At 48.6% G+C, this 14338-nt stretch overlaps 2 protein-coding genes across 7 annotated transcripts in view; one reads left to right on the top strand and one right to left on the bottom strand.

The window, feature by feature from the left end:
* Positions 1-3626, bottom strand: part of LOC126523678 (BTB/POZ domain-containing protein 6-like) — a 53395-nt gene extending 49769 nt beyond the window's left edge. For both annotated transcript variants that reach the window (XM_055066838.2, XM_050172283.3), the window contains exon 1: positions 3463-3626. The gene's annotated coding sequence lies outside the window, so the exon portion shown is untranslated. The remainder of the gene's footprint in view (positions 1-3462) is intronic.
* A 286-nt stretch (positions 3627-3912) lies between these two features.
* LOC126523684 (probable enoyl-CoA hydratase) overlaps positions 3913-14338 on the top strand; it is a 92692-nt gene continuing 82266 nt past the window's right edge. The window contains exon 1 of one of the 5 annotated variants that reach the window (XM_050172287.3): positions 3913-4156. In XM_050172287.3, the coding sequence (XP_050028244.3) occupies positions 4069-4156 (88 nt within the window). In that variant the 5' untranslated portion in view covers positions 3913-4068. Of the gene's footprint in view, positions 4157-4190; positions 4348-14338 lie in introns of those variants that run through there. The other 4 variants (XM_055066840.2, XM_055066839.2, XM_055066841.2 and 1 more) reach the window with 4 other exon arrangements.

Here is a 14338-nt window from a genome sequence, read left to right as displayed (position 1 = left end):
CAGATAATCAGGAACACAGCATGATCGGTGGTTAGACACCTGCAAGCTTAGACGGCGTTATTGATGTATCCTAACAGTTTGTATGAATTGCATTTTGCAAATGATATTAACTTCAATTGGGTTTTCAGAGCATTTTAGTTTATAAATGGGGAAAGTTTTGCAGAACACATTTAAATTTCGCATGCTAGAAACGCAGGTCAACCGCAGCACCCGTCTGGAGGCATCATTGCCGAAGCATCCCCAGTTCTCCCATTGTTTGCTATACGGACAACACACTGCCCTATTCCAGTACACCAAAGTGCAGCTCTTAAAGGGACACTACAGGCAAATATTAAGTTAAGCTAGATTTGTTCTCGAGAATCTCTAAGGCACCAATATTATTGCAAACAGTCTCAGTAATCGAGAAATTGAGGTAAATGCAGGACAAAAGTGGAGACTCCCCCAGGACATTTAAGTACTTGCCCGATGAAGAAGCCCTCTTCATTTAAATTCTGTCACTTGTACTCAACCACTCGCTATAAAAACGTAACTGTATTGAATTATAGCATCAAAGAAAATGCTACTTGTCCAATTCTTTATCATTTTTAGAAAAAAAGAACTACTTGATATTACTTTTGACAATGATGCGGGTGGCTGAAAGGTTTAGTTTTCGCTAGAGTCTGCATCGCCCGCACTTTCACATTTCATAAACTTCGTTACTGTGTAGCGCTGCATTTGTTTTGCTCGCTCGTGAAACTCTCACAAATTTCAAGTAGCAGTGAATTCCACTTCCATGTGATGTCGTGGGACGCCCAAATGGTCCACACCACTTGACCAAGAGCAGCTGCAGTGGTGAATCGAACGTTCTGCCTTGGCTCGGTTGCTCCATGACTGGCTGTTTGCGTTTTGTGCAAAGCCCCTTACCGCCATCTGTAGGGCGCCGTTTTACTCACCAACGGCCACAAAGGGCGGCAATGAGATACTCAACGTCACCACTCCCCAATTGGGTGGCGGGAGATTTGAATTGCAATAGAAGTATTCGGACCATCCAGACGCAGTTTTCTTCTCTAAGTTTTTTCTTGGCACGAAACAAGCGTTGCGAGGTTTCTGGAATGGTATTTAAACAGTCCACGTCGAGTTAGTATTTGCCTTTAGTGTCCCTTTAAGTGCCCGTTCCTGTGGTGAGTGTCGGCGGCATAAACGAGCGAACGAGCACAGCAAAAGATGAAAGAGTGAACGCGGAGCGAGAGATGAGTGAGCCACAAATGGCGAAGACCAATGAGAGTGGCCCCTTCAGTGATGTGCGCACATGGAAAACTTGCGTCATTAGGACCCACCCAACAGCTCGATGCGTGCTCGTATCTGGTCTCAGCTGGACTGCTCGTTTCGTACTATCGTCTGCTTGCTTCAGCTCTCGCTTGTTTCGATTGTCATGGTTTGCGACTGTTTTGTAATCTGATTGTATGAACGATGCGAGTTGTGTAGTATTTTTGGAAGCCATGCGGCACCAGCGATTACATTGGAACCTTCGACGAGTCATGTATAAAAGTCGAGGCGCTTGACCCGCAGATCAAATTTTCGATGATTGTCGACTCTGCTTGATGTCTCTCTCAAATTCTTTGCCTTAATATATCGCGAAATGAAAACAAGTATAGAGCTGCACTCATATTTCACACTAGGGAGTATAAATCTCTGGTGAATTTTTTTTTCCTTGTGACTGACTTCTTGTGTACACTCTTACAATCAACCTCTTCCATTTTTTTTGTCTAGTGAGCAATGAGAAGCAGCACACACATAGTTCAAGCAGCATTCAAGATAAAGGTAGTAGACTTCGCTGAAGCAAACAAAACATGGCTGCTCAGCACCAGTCTGGCATTTCTGAGAAAAAAAAAGTGTGCAATATTTCCATGCAGAAAAAGGAAAACTGCCAGTGCACAACCCATGCAAAACGTCACTTTGTCAGCGTCATGCAGAGCATTCACAGCTTGAGCCGCCACTCGCGGACTTTGTGTCGGAGCTTTCTGCATGCCCGCCACCGTTGACAGTGCAGTCAGTTCACTGCAAAGCTGCAGCGTTGTGAAAATAAACTAATTTCGGTGATTTTAAGATAAACACAATCTGCAATGATTTCCTGAAGTATTCTGCTTGAACCATGCACCATGCGAATTGAATAGCCATCTGCAGACACCTGAACACTGCACTGGTGAGTTGAATGATAAGGTGCAGGACGTCTCGAACTACGTTGCGAAGCAAGCAGAATGGATATACGACAGCTTATTTTTTGCATTCTAATTACAATGCAGCTGCACTAGAGCATTTCTGAAGCATTTTTCACAGGTCTAACAAAGAATGATGCACATTTGCAACAAGAGTGTGACATGAAGATCCAAGTGCCTCCTTTACTCTTGCTACCTCACGAATAGGTTTTCCATATATTTATTTATTGACAGTACCCTTAAAGGCCCTCAGTTTAGGCTATTACATAAGGGTGGGGACAGTACAAACAGAAATGTGATTACAGAGTGGTGCTAGTAGCAAGAAAAAATACGACAAAGCACTGAACAACAATTTGGTAACCGAGTTCAGCTAGTAAACAATAAGAGTAAGAAAAAAAAAAAAAAAACGTGCGCGCTCACATACTGCGGTATTAATATAAGTACTTAATAGCAACTCACAAGAAATAAACGAACTAGTAAAAAGGTAACTGATTTGTGTAACACGTGGAATTTTGCAGTCAGATTTAACAGAAGGCAAGCTGTTCCATTCAATGAGAGGTGCGAGGTATAAAAGAGCGTGCATATAGTAATGTGTAGCATGGTATGCTCTTCGATTTTGAAATGGCGATCCCAGCGTGGAAAGACAGCAGACGGTGAAGAAACCACGAAGAAATATGATGATAAAGTTTGTGAAGCAGTCAAAAACGCGTTGATTTGCGGGCGAAGGGGCAGTAGTTGTAAATCGGAACGTGCTTTCAATGACGAAACGCTAATGTGAGATGAATAGTCGGGAAAGATGAAGAGGGCCACACAGCTTTCAACAGATTCAATGTTGTTGACGATGTATGCCTAACCCGGATTCAGCCGATGCGTATTCGAGTTTCGGGCGGATTAGTGTAGCCATTGGTGTAGCGTAATGTAAGCAAGTTTACGTTTGTTAACAGATTTCAGAATATACTCAGAGGAGCAAAAATCACGCTTGACCTTAAAAGAGGGCACCGTCTGTGTACGCACCCACAGTAATCACGTGCGAGTCCCAAGTTATGCCCCCGACTTTGTACGAGTCGCAAGTTTTGTAGTAGCACTGCGTAGCCGCTATCAGAATATTTAGTTGATCGCAGTGCCGGTGGCGAAACTGAAAATCCCCCCTGAGTGAGCTAGTTTTCTACACATAACTTCCTGAAACGGGCGATGTTCCCATAAATGAAACAAAGGGTAAGAAAAGCGGCTATGTAGCGCTGTTTAGCACAAAAGGTTTGACACTTACCAGTTTTTCAAGTCCATATACCTCCGTGCGTGAGAATACTGTTTAATGACAGCGCCTACAGAGGAACACGCAAATTAAAAAATTATACCTGGAAACTCGGCAACAAATAATGCCGCGCGCCCGAGTCAGCTTCGGCCACTCCGTGGCTTCGGCTAGTGAGCAATGGGTGCTTTGCTTTTGGCTCTCTCCGACTACGTACGGTTAGCGGCTGTCACACAGTAGTAAGCACAAAATACTTTCGGTTTCGGAACCTCACACTCTCAAAAGCGTCACTTTCGATATCTATGTGTGCCACTTATTTTAGCAAGCTGTTTCTGGGCGCTCAATTTTGATCCCACCTACTGCATATGCGCTGGCAGGCAACGAAACCATAAAGTTATTTTTTCGAACCTAACCGAAATGTCGTGGGCGAAAAGCCCGAAACAGAAACCACAGGTCACTACATATAGCCATTGACACCAACCGCGCCAACCGAAAGTAGCAGCATAGTAGCAGCTGGTAGCAGTGCGTTGCCTCGTGGTTTATGAGTGTTCGTAGTCTGCGCTTGAGCCTTTGAACGTCTCCTTTAAGTTTATAGCAGTGTATGTTCGCTTGCACATTAGAAACATGCAAGCACTTCGCCGGCCATTTCAAAGTGCTGTGATGTGTTACTTACGAACAGTACCGTGGCAAGCTCGTGCATCGAGTGACGCAAGTACCGCACTCTTACTCACTTAGCGCGGTCGGTTTTCGAAATACGCGCTATCTACTGATGAGCTAGCTGCCCTTCTCAATACCATCATGATACCATTGTTATGTATGCATTTATGTGCGTTTGTCCCAAGCACGCAGGGGTGCAAAAGGCGATACTGCCCATGTCACAGGGGTTTGCGGTACTGACAAAGCGTGAGCACTATTGTTTCGCCTGTATTAAGTAGCTAGAAATTGGTCCTTACGCCAATGGACTCAAGTCCGCAAACCTGTGCCTTTGCGCTGATCTGTGACTGAAATAACGCTTCGTCAGTGGTCCAGGCGCCGCTCTGCCCACGTACGCTTTCAGCGCGGTATCGACCGGCTGTGACAGGAAAGGAATCGAATCGAGAATTGGCTGCAGTGTTTGTGGCGAGCCGCGTGATGCTGAAGTCCGTAATGTCTCGATCCGAAGTAACAGACGGAACACTTCGTTACAAGGAAGCAACATTTACCGAATGAATTCTGTGAGCCGCAACGTTGAGGAAGATTAAGGCAGAATAAAATTAGAACAATGCTGCGAAATAAAGCGTGTGTGCCATAATTTAGTTTTAAAAAAAGGAAGCATAGAAGAGCTTCTTGTTGGGCAATTCGGTATCCATTAATTATATACAGGATCCTGTTTGTTTGGCTGCGCGTGTTCAAAAAAAAAAAAAAAAAAGATTTTGCACTCACTGCTGCACTGCTCTTGCTCAAATTTTGCAGAACGATCACATTTTGTCGTTGATTTTGTTTATTATAACACTTGGCACGATTAGTCACTTGTTTCCTTAGACAAAAATTAGAAACTGTTTTTGCCTATGGGAAAAATGGCGTCTGAAAAGCCGGCCCCGGCACAGACATGTGTTGCCCCCTGCTGACAGCAGCAGAAGCAAGAAACGAAGCAAGGAACGCAAAGCGTTACCTTGCTTAGCTTTTTCCTTAGGCGAGGAACCCCAACAGCCAAAATGGACAGGTGTGGGGCTGAAGATGTCACAACAGAGACACAGGTTGTAATACTTGGACTCTAAAAACTAGGCACTCAACTCCACTTGATACTTAGATAACGTAAAGCGCACTTGGTATGGTAGAGAATGGTTGTTTTGAGTCATCATGCAAGTGTTCTGCAGCAAATGGTTACTGCTCTTGCGACGTGTGTACCCTATGGGTCTGTCTGACTATGTGGTCAACTCTGTGTGCTTGCAATCACACTCTTGATGAAGGCCGGAACCCAGCCGAAAGTCGAAATGAAATGTTTTCTTTTGCTTTTCCACGTGCGCCTGCACTTTTTTCAAATTATGTATATGTATGTGTGTGTCACACATACCAAGTAGCACTGGGTATGTGCTTCTCTAGAAATCTGCAGGCACATAGGGCAGAGCGACTGCAATGTGCGTCTCTCGAGCATTCAGGGAGCAACCCGAGCAGCGCAGGACAACACTCAAATGGACCCTTGCACTATTAGAATTGCAAACTGATATCTAGAGCAAGGGTGCCTGGCCTTTGTTGCAAAGTACTTTCTCAAAAGGCAAACTGTTATGGTTAGTTATGCAATTGTATGCACTTTTGTAGCACAAAGCTTTTAATTTAATTTGTGCACAAGTCATGTACGATGACTATCCAAACCGCACTTTCTTTTTACCGTCTGCTTCATGAAAAAAGCCGATACACAATAAGAACTGCGTTGAGTCAGACAAGAATGCTTTGCATTAAGAGTGATTGGTAGAATCCTGTTTCAAAATCCTTCTCGTCAATTGCCCCTCTCACATGCGAGCAGGTGTGCACTGCAGGCAGCTGATAATTAAGGCACACACAGTAGGCGAGGTTAAGCTTTCCAACAGACTTGCTTGTAGTTTGTACTTCTGAGGAATTGCTAGACCTGCACCACCTTTGTGGCATCCCTCCCTGTTCTTGCACAGAGATACATTGGTAATCCGGTGAACAATTTCTCAAAAGGCCTCCTTGTTGAACATGAGTCAGTATAAAGTGGAACTCGAATGCAATTTGTGCCAGAGTTTTACTGAGAGTAGCATGAGACAATGGTGCTAGTCTCATGATTCTTACTAAGTGTGCATTCAGCAATTGCCACAAGTGGCATAAATTTAAAGAAATTAATTAGTGACACATTACTGCGCAATGTTGCATATTTGAAACATAGCAAAAACAGCAGTGAAATCAAGGGCTTCCGGCTTTTGGAGCTTTCTCTCCATGTTGCTGCATTTCTGCGACATAGATTCCAATGTTGTGCAATAATTTCTTGTCTCATATACCACAGTAGTGAAAGCTAAACCGAGACAAGCATGAGTGCGCCATCAGTGATCTAGGTATTTTGAAAATTGCAACCGAATTTCAGGGTGCAGTGAAGCAAAACAAAATGTTTTTAGTCACTGTCTTATTTTTTGTTGATTGAGTAAGTAGCACTATAGCAGCATTGTTATATCACAATAACTTGTTTGCAGTGGCAGACAGTTGCTGTTTCCAAAATGCAACAATGTGCACCATGCTTTCTCTTTGTCACAGAATGGGCAAACTAGATTGTATGCTTTTGCGACCAGGGACTGACATGTGACAACAAAGACAGCAACTTGCACGACAGCAGTGCTGACCCTACTGAGAGTTCCTTCTTGTTTTAGTACTCAAACTTGTACGGACATGATGACATATAGACATGTTTTTGTGCGACGTGTATAGAGTAAACACTTGTGCTGTACTGAGAAATATAGTAAACTGTAGTAGACTTGCACAGAAGCCCCCCTTGCCCCTTATGACATAGTTTAATATGAATTTTGCTAGACCACTGTTTAAGGAGGGAAAGAAGCAACTAAAAAAGGAGGAAGACCGAACAATGAATCAGTGGAGGAAGTGACCCAAATGAAGAAAATTCAAGGGACGCTTAGCTGTCCTTGCGTGGATGAATGCGAAAGCATTGCGACCAATGCGCGATGCCTATGCTCTTTCAGTCGTTGAGTAACTAGTTCTTGGGACACCTAGTTCTTGTTCTTGGTTCGGCTCTCACCAAAGGTCAAGGGTTTGAGTGCCTCAATTAACTTAACCTTAATTACACCAGATGTTGTGGGCTTGAACCCCACCAAAAATCTTGGGATCGTGTGCCTTAATCAACTCTATCTTGACTGTGCCCTAATTAAGATTGCCTTAATTAACACCAAAGGTCATGGGTTCGACTCTTACCAAAGGTTGAGCTTTTGTAGCCTCTCTGGACCATTGTGTGGTCACACTGACACCTACAACGCCGGATTTTCTGCCTCATGAGCCATTTAATACCTTCGCATTAAAAATGGGTCCTTTGCTACCGTATACACCTTAAGATGTCAAAAGAGATCAAGAATCGTAACACAGTTTTAATGCTTTGTTTAAATACACATTAGATATTGTCACGTGGTGGTGACGTTAAGAACACAGTGGCAATACTGTGAAAGGCAAAACTAGATTTTATTGGGCGAACCTGTGCCCACAAAACAGGCTACACTTATAGCACAACGAAAGCGGCGAACACAGTCGGCGATCGTCAAAAATCTGATCAGCGGGTCAAGCACGTCGGCTTTTATAGAGCAGTCGTCGAATGTTCCAGACTAATCGTTTGGACCCGCGTGCCTTCCACAAAGTTCTACACTATTCGCGTTACGCGATGAAATCAGATAACACAAGGTTCGGCGACAACAGACAGCCGGGTAGAAGCATCGATAACTTTCCAGAAACGTCGGATACATGCAGGCGCGTCCGTCGCTGTGCGATTACAGTTGTTAAGCGGCGAAACGTGGTCGCCCGATAAACATAAGTACATGTGTCATTACCCCCCTCTTAAAAAGCATCGACTCGATGCTGCAAACAAACAAAGTTAATAAACAAAAGCACTCGTAGCAAAGAAAAGAACAAAAATGACGAAGTTCGTCAGCGTCCGTAAAAGGGTTTAAGGCGCACCACGTGGACCACTTCAGATCGTGCGCGGCGCCACTGTGAATGCGAAATGCCATCTGGCACGACCTCATAGTCCAGAGCGCCAATACGTCGGATGACCTTGTAGGGTCCAAAATAGCGTCGGAGTAGTTTCTCACTGAGTCCTCGTCGGCGTATCGGGGTCCAGACCCAAACACGGTCGCCAGGCTGGTACTCGACGAAGCGTCGTCGGAGGTTGTAGTGTCGGCTGTCGGTCCTCTGCTGGCTCTTGATTCGCAGGCGGGCGAGCTGTCGGGCTTCTTCGGCGCGCTGGAGTTAGCTAGCGACGTCAACATTCTCTTCGTCAGTTACGTGCGGCAGCATGGCGTCAAGCATCGTCGTTGGGTTCCTGCCGTAGACCAGCTTGAACGGCGTGACCTGTGTTGTTTCTTGCACCGCCGTGTTGTACGCAAAGGTTACGTACGGCAGGACCGCGTCCCACGTTTTGTGTTGCTAGCATGTCGGCGAGGGTCTTGTTCAGGCGCTCCGTGAGACCATTCGTCTGCGGATGGTAGGCAGTTGTCCTCCTGTGGCTTGTCTGGCTGTACTGCAGAATGGCTTGGGTGAGCTCTGCTGTAAAAGCCGTTCCTCTGTCGGTGATGAGGACTTCTGGGCCACCATGTCGCAGCAGGATGTTTTCGACAAAAATTTCGCCACTTCGGCTGCGCTGCCTTTTGGTAGAGCTTTAGTTTCAGCAAAGCGGGTGAGATAGTCCGTCGCCACGACGATCCACTTATTCCCGGATGTTGACATCGGAAACGGCCCCAACAAATCCATCCCAATCTGCTGGAATGGTCGGCGAGGAGGTTCGATCGGCTGTAGTAATCCTGCTGGCCTTGTCGGTGGTGTCTTGCGTCGTTGACAATCTCGGCATGTCTTGACGCAACGGGCGACGTCGGCGGTCAGACGCGGCCAGTAATACCTTTCCTGTATTCTCGACAGCGTCCGGGAGAATCCGAGGTGCCCAGCGGTTGGGTCGTCATGTAGGGCGTGCAGTATCTCTAGACGCAGCGCTGACGGTACATCAAGAAGGTAGCTGGCGCGGACTGGTGAGAAGTCCTTCTTCACGAGTAGGTTGTTTTGAAGCGTGAACGAAGATAATCCACGCTGAAATGCCCTAGGGAAAACGTCGGTGCGCCCTTCCAAATACTCGACTAGGGCTTTTAGCTCCGGGTCCCCTCGTTGTTGTTCGGCGAAGTCTTCCGCGCTTATTATGCCAAGGAAGGCGTCGTCATCCTCGTCATCTTGCGGCGGTGGGTCAATGCGGGCGCGTGATAGGCAATCGGCATCTGAGTGTTTTCTTCCGGACTTGTATGTTACAGTGATGTCGTATTCTTTTAGTCTGAGGCTCTACCGCGCCAGCCGTCCTGAAGGGTCCTTTAAGTTAGCTAGCCAACACAACGCGTGGTGGTCGCTGACCACTTTGAAAGGCCTGCCATAGAGGTAAGGGCGAAATTTCGCTGTAGCCCAAACGATGGCGAGGCATTCCTTTTCGGTTGTAGAATAATTGCCTTCTGCTTTTGACAACGACCGGCTAGCGTAAGCTATCACGTGTTCATGTCCATCTTTTCTCTGGACTAGGACGGCACCGAGGCCTAGGCTACTGGCGTCAGTGTGTATTTCGGTATCAGTGTGCTCGTCGAAGTGCGCAAGTACGGGCGACTGCATGCGTCGTTTGAGTTCTTGAAATGCGTCGGCCTGCGGCGTTTCCCACTTGAACTCGACGTCACATTTAGTTAGCTTTGTCAGCGGCTCAGCGATGCGTGAAAAGTCCTTGACAAAGCACCTATAGTAGGCACACATGCCAAGGAATCTGCGCACTGCCTTCTTGTCGGTTGGCTTCGGGAACTTTGCGATGGCAGCTGTCTTCTGTGGGTCGGGGCGTACTCCTGATTTGCTGATCACGTGGCCTAGGAACAAAAGCTCATCGTAAGCGAAACGGCACTTTTCCGGCTTCAGAGTGAGCCCTGATGACCTGATGGCTTCTAACACTGTCGCAAGCCGCCAAAGGTGATCGTCGAAATTTCCAGCGAAGACAACGACGTCATCCAGGTAAACAAGGCACGTCTGCCACTTCAGTCCGGCTAACACCGTGTCCATGACGCGCTGAAACGTTGCAGGCGCCGAGCACAGTCCGAATGGCATGACCTTGAACTCGTAGAGGCCGTCTGGCGTGATGAAGGCAGTCTTTTCGCGATCTCTCTCGTCGACTTCTATTAGCCAGTAGCCAGACTTGAGGTCCATTGAGGAGAAGTATTTAGCGTTGCAGAGCCGATCCAATGCGTCGTCTATCCGTGGAAGGGGGTACACATCCTTCTTCGTGATCTTGTTCAGTCGACGATAATCGACGCAGAAGCGTAGGGTTCCGTCCTTTTTCTTTACCAGGACTACAGGAGAGGCCCACGGGCTTTTCGACGGCTGGATGATGTCGTCGCGCAGCATTTCGTCGACTTGTTGCCTAATAGCTTCACGTTCTCGTGTCGAAACTCGGTAAGGGCTCTGGCGGAGTGGTCGAGCGCTCTCTTCGGTTATTATGCGATGCTTTGCAACTGATGTTTGTCGAATCCTCGATGACGTCGAAAAGCAGTCTTTGTATCGTCGGAGAAGACTTCTGATCTGTTGCTGCTTACTCATAGGAAGACTTGGATTCACGTCGAAGTCTGGTTCGGGGACAATGCTCATCGGGGTAGATGCGGCTGAATCCGAGAGGGCAAGTGCATTGCTGGTTTCCACAATTTCGTCGATGTATGCGATTGTCGTGCCCTTGTTGATGTGCTTGAACTCTTGGCTGAAGTTGGTTAGCATAACTTCCACTTGCCCTCCGTGGAGTCGAGCGATCCCTCTTGCGACGCAAATTTCACGGTCGAGCAGTAGATGTTGGTCGCCCTCGATGACGCCTTCTATGTCAGCGGGTGTTTCAGTGCCGACGGAAATAATAATGCTGGAGCGCGGCGGAATGCTCACTTGATCTTCGAGCACACTCAAGGCGTGGTGACTACGAGGGCTCTCCGGCGGCATCGCTTTATCTTCTGACAGCGTTATTGACTTCGACTTCAGGTCGATGATTGCGCCGTGTTGGTCCAGGAAGTCCATACCGAGAATGACGTCTCGTGAACACTGTTGGAGGATAACGAAGGTGGCAGGATAAGTATAAGTCCGGTCATGAATGGTTATTCTCGCCGTGCAGATTCCCGTCGACGTGATAAGGTGTCCTCCAGCGGTCCGAATTTGAGGGCCTTCCCATGCGGTCTTAACTTTCTTCAACTGGGCGGCGATGTGTCCACTCATTACGGAGTAATCAACCCCTGTGTCCACTAAGGCGGTAACTGCATGGCCGTCCAGAAGCACCTCGAGGTTGGTGGTTCTTTGTCTGGCGTTGCAGTTAGGTCTTGGCGTCGGATCACGGCTGCGTCCCGTTGACCTGTGGCTGGTATGTGACGTCGTCAGGTCGTCTTTCGTCGTCGCATTCTTTCTTTCCAGACTTCGTCGGGACGGCGGCGTGTCGTTATGTTGTCGAGGTAGTTTCTTTGGCGTCTTCGGCAGCGGCGGAGGGTCTTCGTCAGTTCGAGGGACAGCAACCGCACCTCCATCGATTGCTGCTTTTAGTTTTCCGGATATGGGCTCGCTGACCGGCCCCGGGCTGGGCCAGTGAATGGTCGGCGACAGGTAGCGGCCTGGTGATGGCGAACGCGACGGTCGTCGATGGCTCCACTGAGTAGCGGCGAGGTAGTCAGCGATATCGCCAGGGCGGTCACCTTGCTGCGGGCGCGGAGCGTTGACTGCGAAACCTCGCAGTCCCATCTCCCGGTATGGACATCGTCGGTAGACGTGACCCGCTTCTCCGCAGTGGTAGCACAGCGGGCGGTGGTTAGGAGTGCGCCATACGTCTGTCTTCCTCGGGTAGCTGCGCTGGGCGACGGGTGGGCGTGCTGGCGGCGGGGGTGGTCGACGGAATTGCGGCGTTACAGGGCCCTGTCGCGGTCGCGGAGGAGGACCTTGACGGCGTGCGACGGCGGCGTAGGTCATCGCTTCTGGCTGGGGTTGCGGTAATTGAGGTTGCACCTCCGGAACCCCAAGCGACCGCTGAACGTCATCTTTGACGATGTCAGCGATCGAGGCCACTTGAGGCTGCGACGACGGGAAGATCTTCTGGAGCTCCTCTCGTACGACTGCCCTGATAGCCTCGCGCAGGTCGTCGGAGGCCAGCGATTGAACGCCGGCATAGTTTGTAGAGTTGGTGCGGCGGTCGAATTGCCGGTTTCGCATCTCGAGTGTCTTCTCGATGCTAGTGGCCTCGCGAAGAAACTCGTCGACGGTCTTCGGTGGGCTTCGTACCATACCGGCGAAAATTTCCTCCTTTACACCACGCATCAGTAGCCGGAGTTTCTTTTCCTCGGACATTTCCGGGTCGGCGTGGCGGAATAGGCGGCTCATTTCTTCTGTAAAGATGGCAACATTCTCGTTTGGTAGCTGCACGCGGGCGTCCAGCATAGCTTCAGCCCTTTCCTTGCGCACGACGCTTGTAAAGGTGCGCAGGAAGCCGCTACGGAACAGGTCCCACGTTGTCAAGGTCGATTCCCTGTTCTCAAACCAAGTTCTGGCGGTGTCTTCTAAGGCGAAGTAGACATGCCGCAGCTTGTAGTCGGAGTCCCAGTTGTTGAACGTCGCGATGCGTTCGTAGGTCTCCAGCCATGATTCCGGGTCTTCAGTCGCTGCTCCATGGAAGGTTGGTGGGTCCCGAGGTTGTTGTAGGATAACGGAGGACGCTGGGGCAGCCATTGGGGTTGTTTGACCACGACCTTCTTTGTCGACTCAGGTAGAAGTCCGTGCTCTGGAGGCAGTCCTTGAAGTCTGCGGCTAGCACGCTGGTCTTGGGCGATGTTGGTTTTGTCCTCGGGCTTCGGGCTTGGATCGCGGCTTTGCGGGGGCGTTCGGTACATGAACGCACTAGCATCTCCACCAGATGTCACGTGGTGGTGACGTTAAGAACAAAGTGGCAATACTGTGAAAGGCAAAACTAGATTTTATTGGGCGAACCTGTGCCCACAAAACAGGCTACACTTATAGCACAACGAAAGCGGCGAACACAGTCGGTGATCGTCGAAAATCTGATCAGCGGGTCAAGCGCGTCGGCTTTTATAGAGCAGTCGTCGAATGTTCCAGACTAATCGTTTGGAGCCGCGTGCCTTCCACAAGGTTCTACACTATTCGCGTTACGCGATGAAATCAAATAACACAAGGTTCGGCGACAACAGACAGCCGGGTAGAAGCATCAATAACTTTCCAGAAACGTCGGATACATGCAGGCGCGTCCGTCGCTGTGCGATTACAGTTGTTAAGCGGCGAAACGTGGTCGCCCGATAAAGATAAGTACACGTGTCAATATCTTTGTTACCTGACCGGCACTGGGTGGTTTGGTGGCAAAGCGGCAGTGGTGCAAGTTGTTTTCCGGTTGAAAAGAATCCGCACGAGTAACCGCTAAAAGTGTTCAACCTAGCCCAGTGCCTCCTCTATTTTTTCAGTGCCTGGGAGAACGCTCCCCCAGGCCGTCGGGTGCCCGTGGCGGCGCTGTGTGCGTAGGATAGTAAGCTGGCGCTGACGGGCCGCACGCAGTACGAAGCTCATGCGAAGCTGACGAATTCGTGTTTGCATCCGCGTTTGATTGCATTCCGATTTTTCTCAGGCTTTCGCCTGAGGGTCTGTCTGGCTGCGCTGACAGTGCAGTCTGTCTGGCTGCACTGACAGTGCGAAACTTGCATTCGTTTTTCGTAGTATTCGTGTTTTTTTTTTTTTCTAGCTTTTGCACGCACGTGTTGCACATGCAGCCTGTCCGGCTGCGCTAACGGTGCGAAACTTTGAATTCGTATTGTTCTTCTTTCAGGATTTTGCAAGCATGTGTTCTGCATGCCTCAGTATGTCTTACTGTTGCGTACCATTGTGCAAATTGAACGGAAAGAAAAAGACTGTCGGGCTGTCATTCCACCAAATACCAGCTGCCGCTGGTATACACGAGAGGTGGCTTGCAGTAATAAGGCGGGGTAATTGGTCGCCTAATACAGCTTCAAACTACACTAGAGTATGCAGCCGCCATTTCAGAACAGAAGACTTCATAGAAGAAAAAAAAAACGGTGGGTCAAGAAGGATGCAGTTCCATCAGTCTTTGCAGACTACCCTTCACGTTTGCAGTCGAAGGCAACAATACGAAGCATGGCAA

Source organism: Dermacentor andersoni, chromosome 6, assembly GCF_023375885.2.
Source record: "Dermacentor andersoni chromosome 6, qqDerAnde1_hic_scaffold, whole genome shotgun sequence".
In the NCBI taxonomy this organism is placed as follows: Eukaryota; Metazoa; Arthropoda; class Arachnida; order Ixodida; family Ixodidae; genus Dermacentor; species Dermacentor andersoni.
Note: the sequence above shows the minus strand (reverse complement) of the source record. Positions and strands in the feature narration are given on the sequence as shown.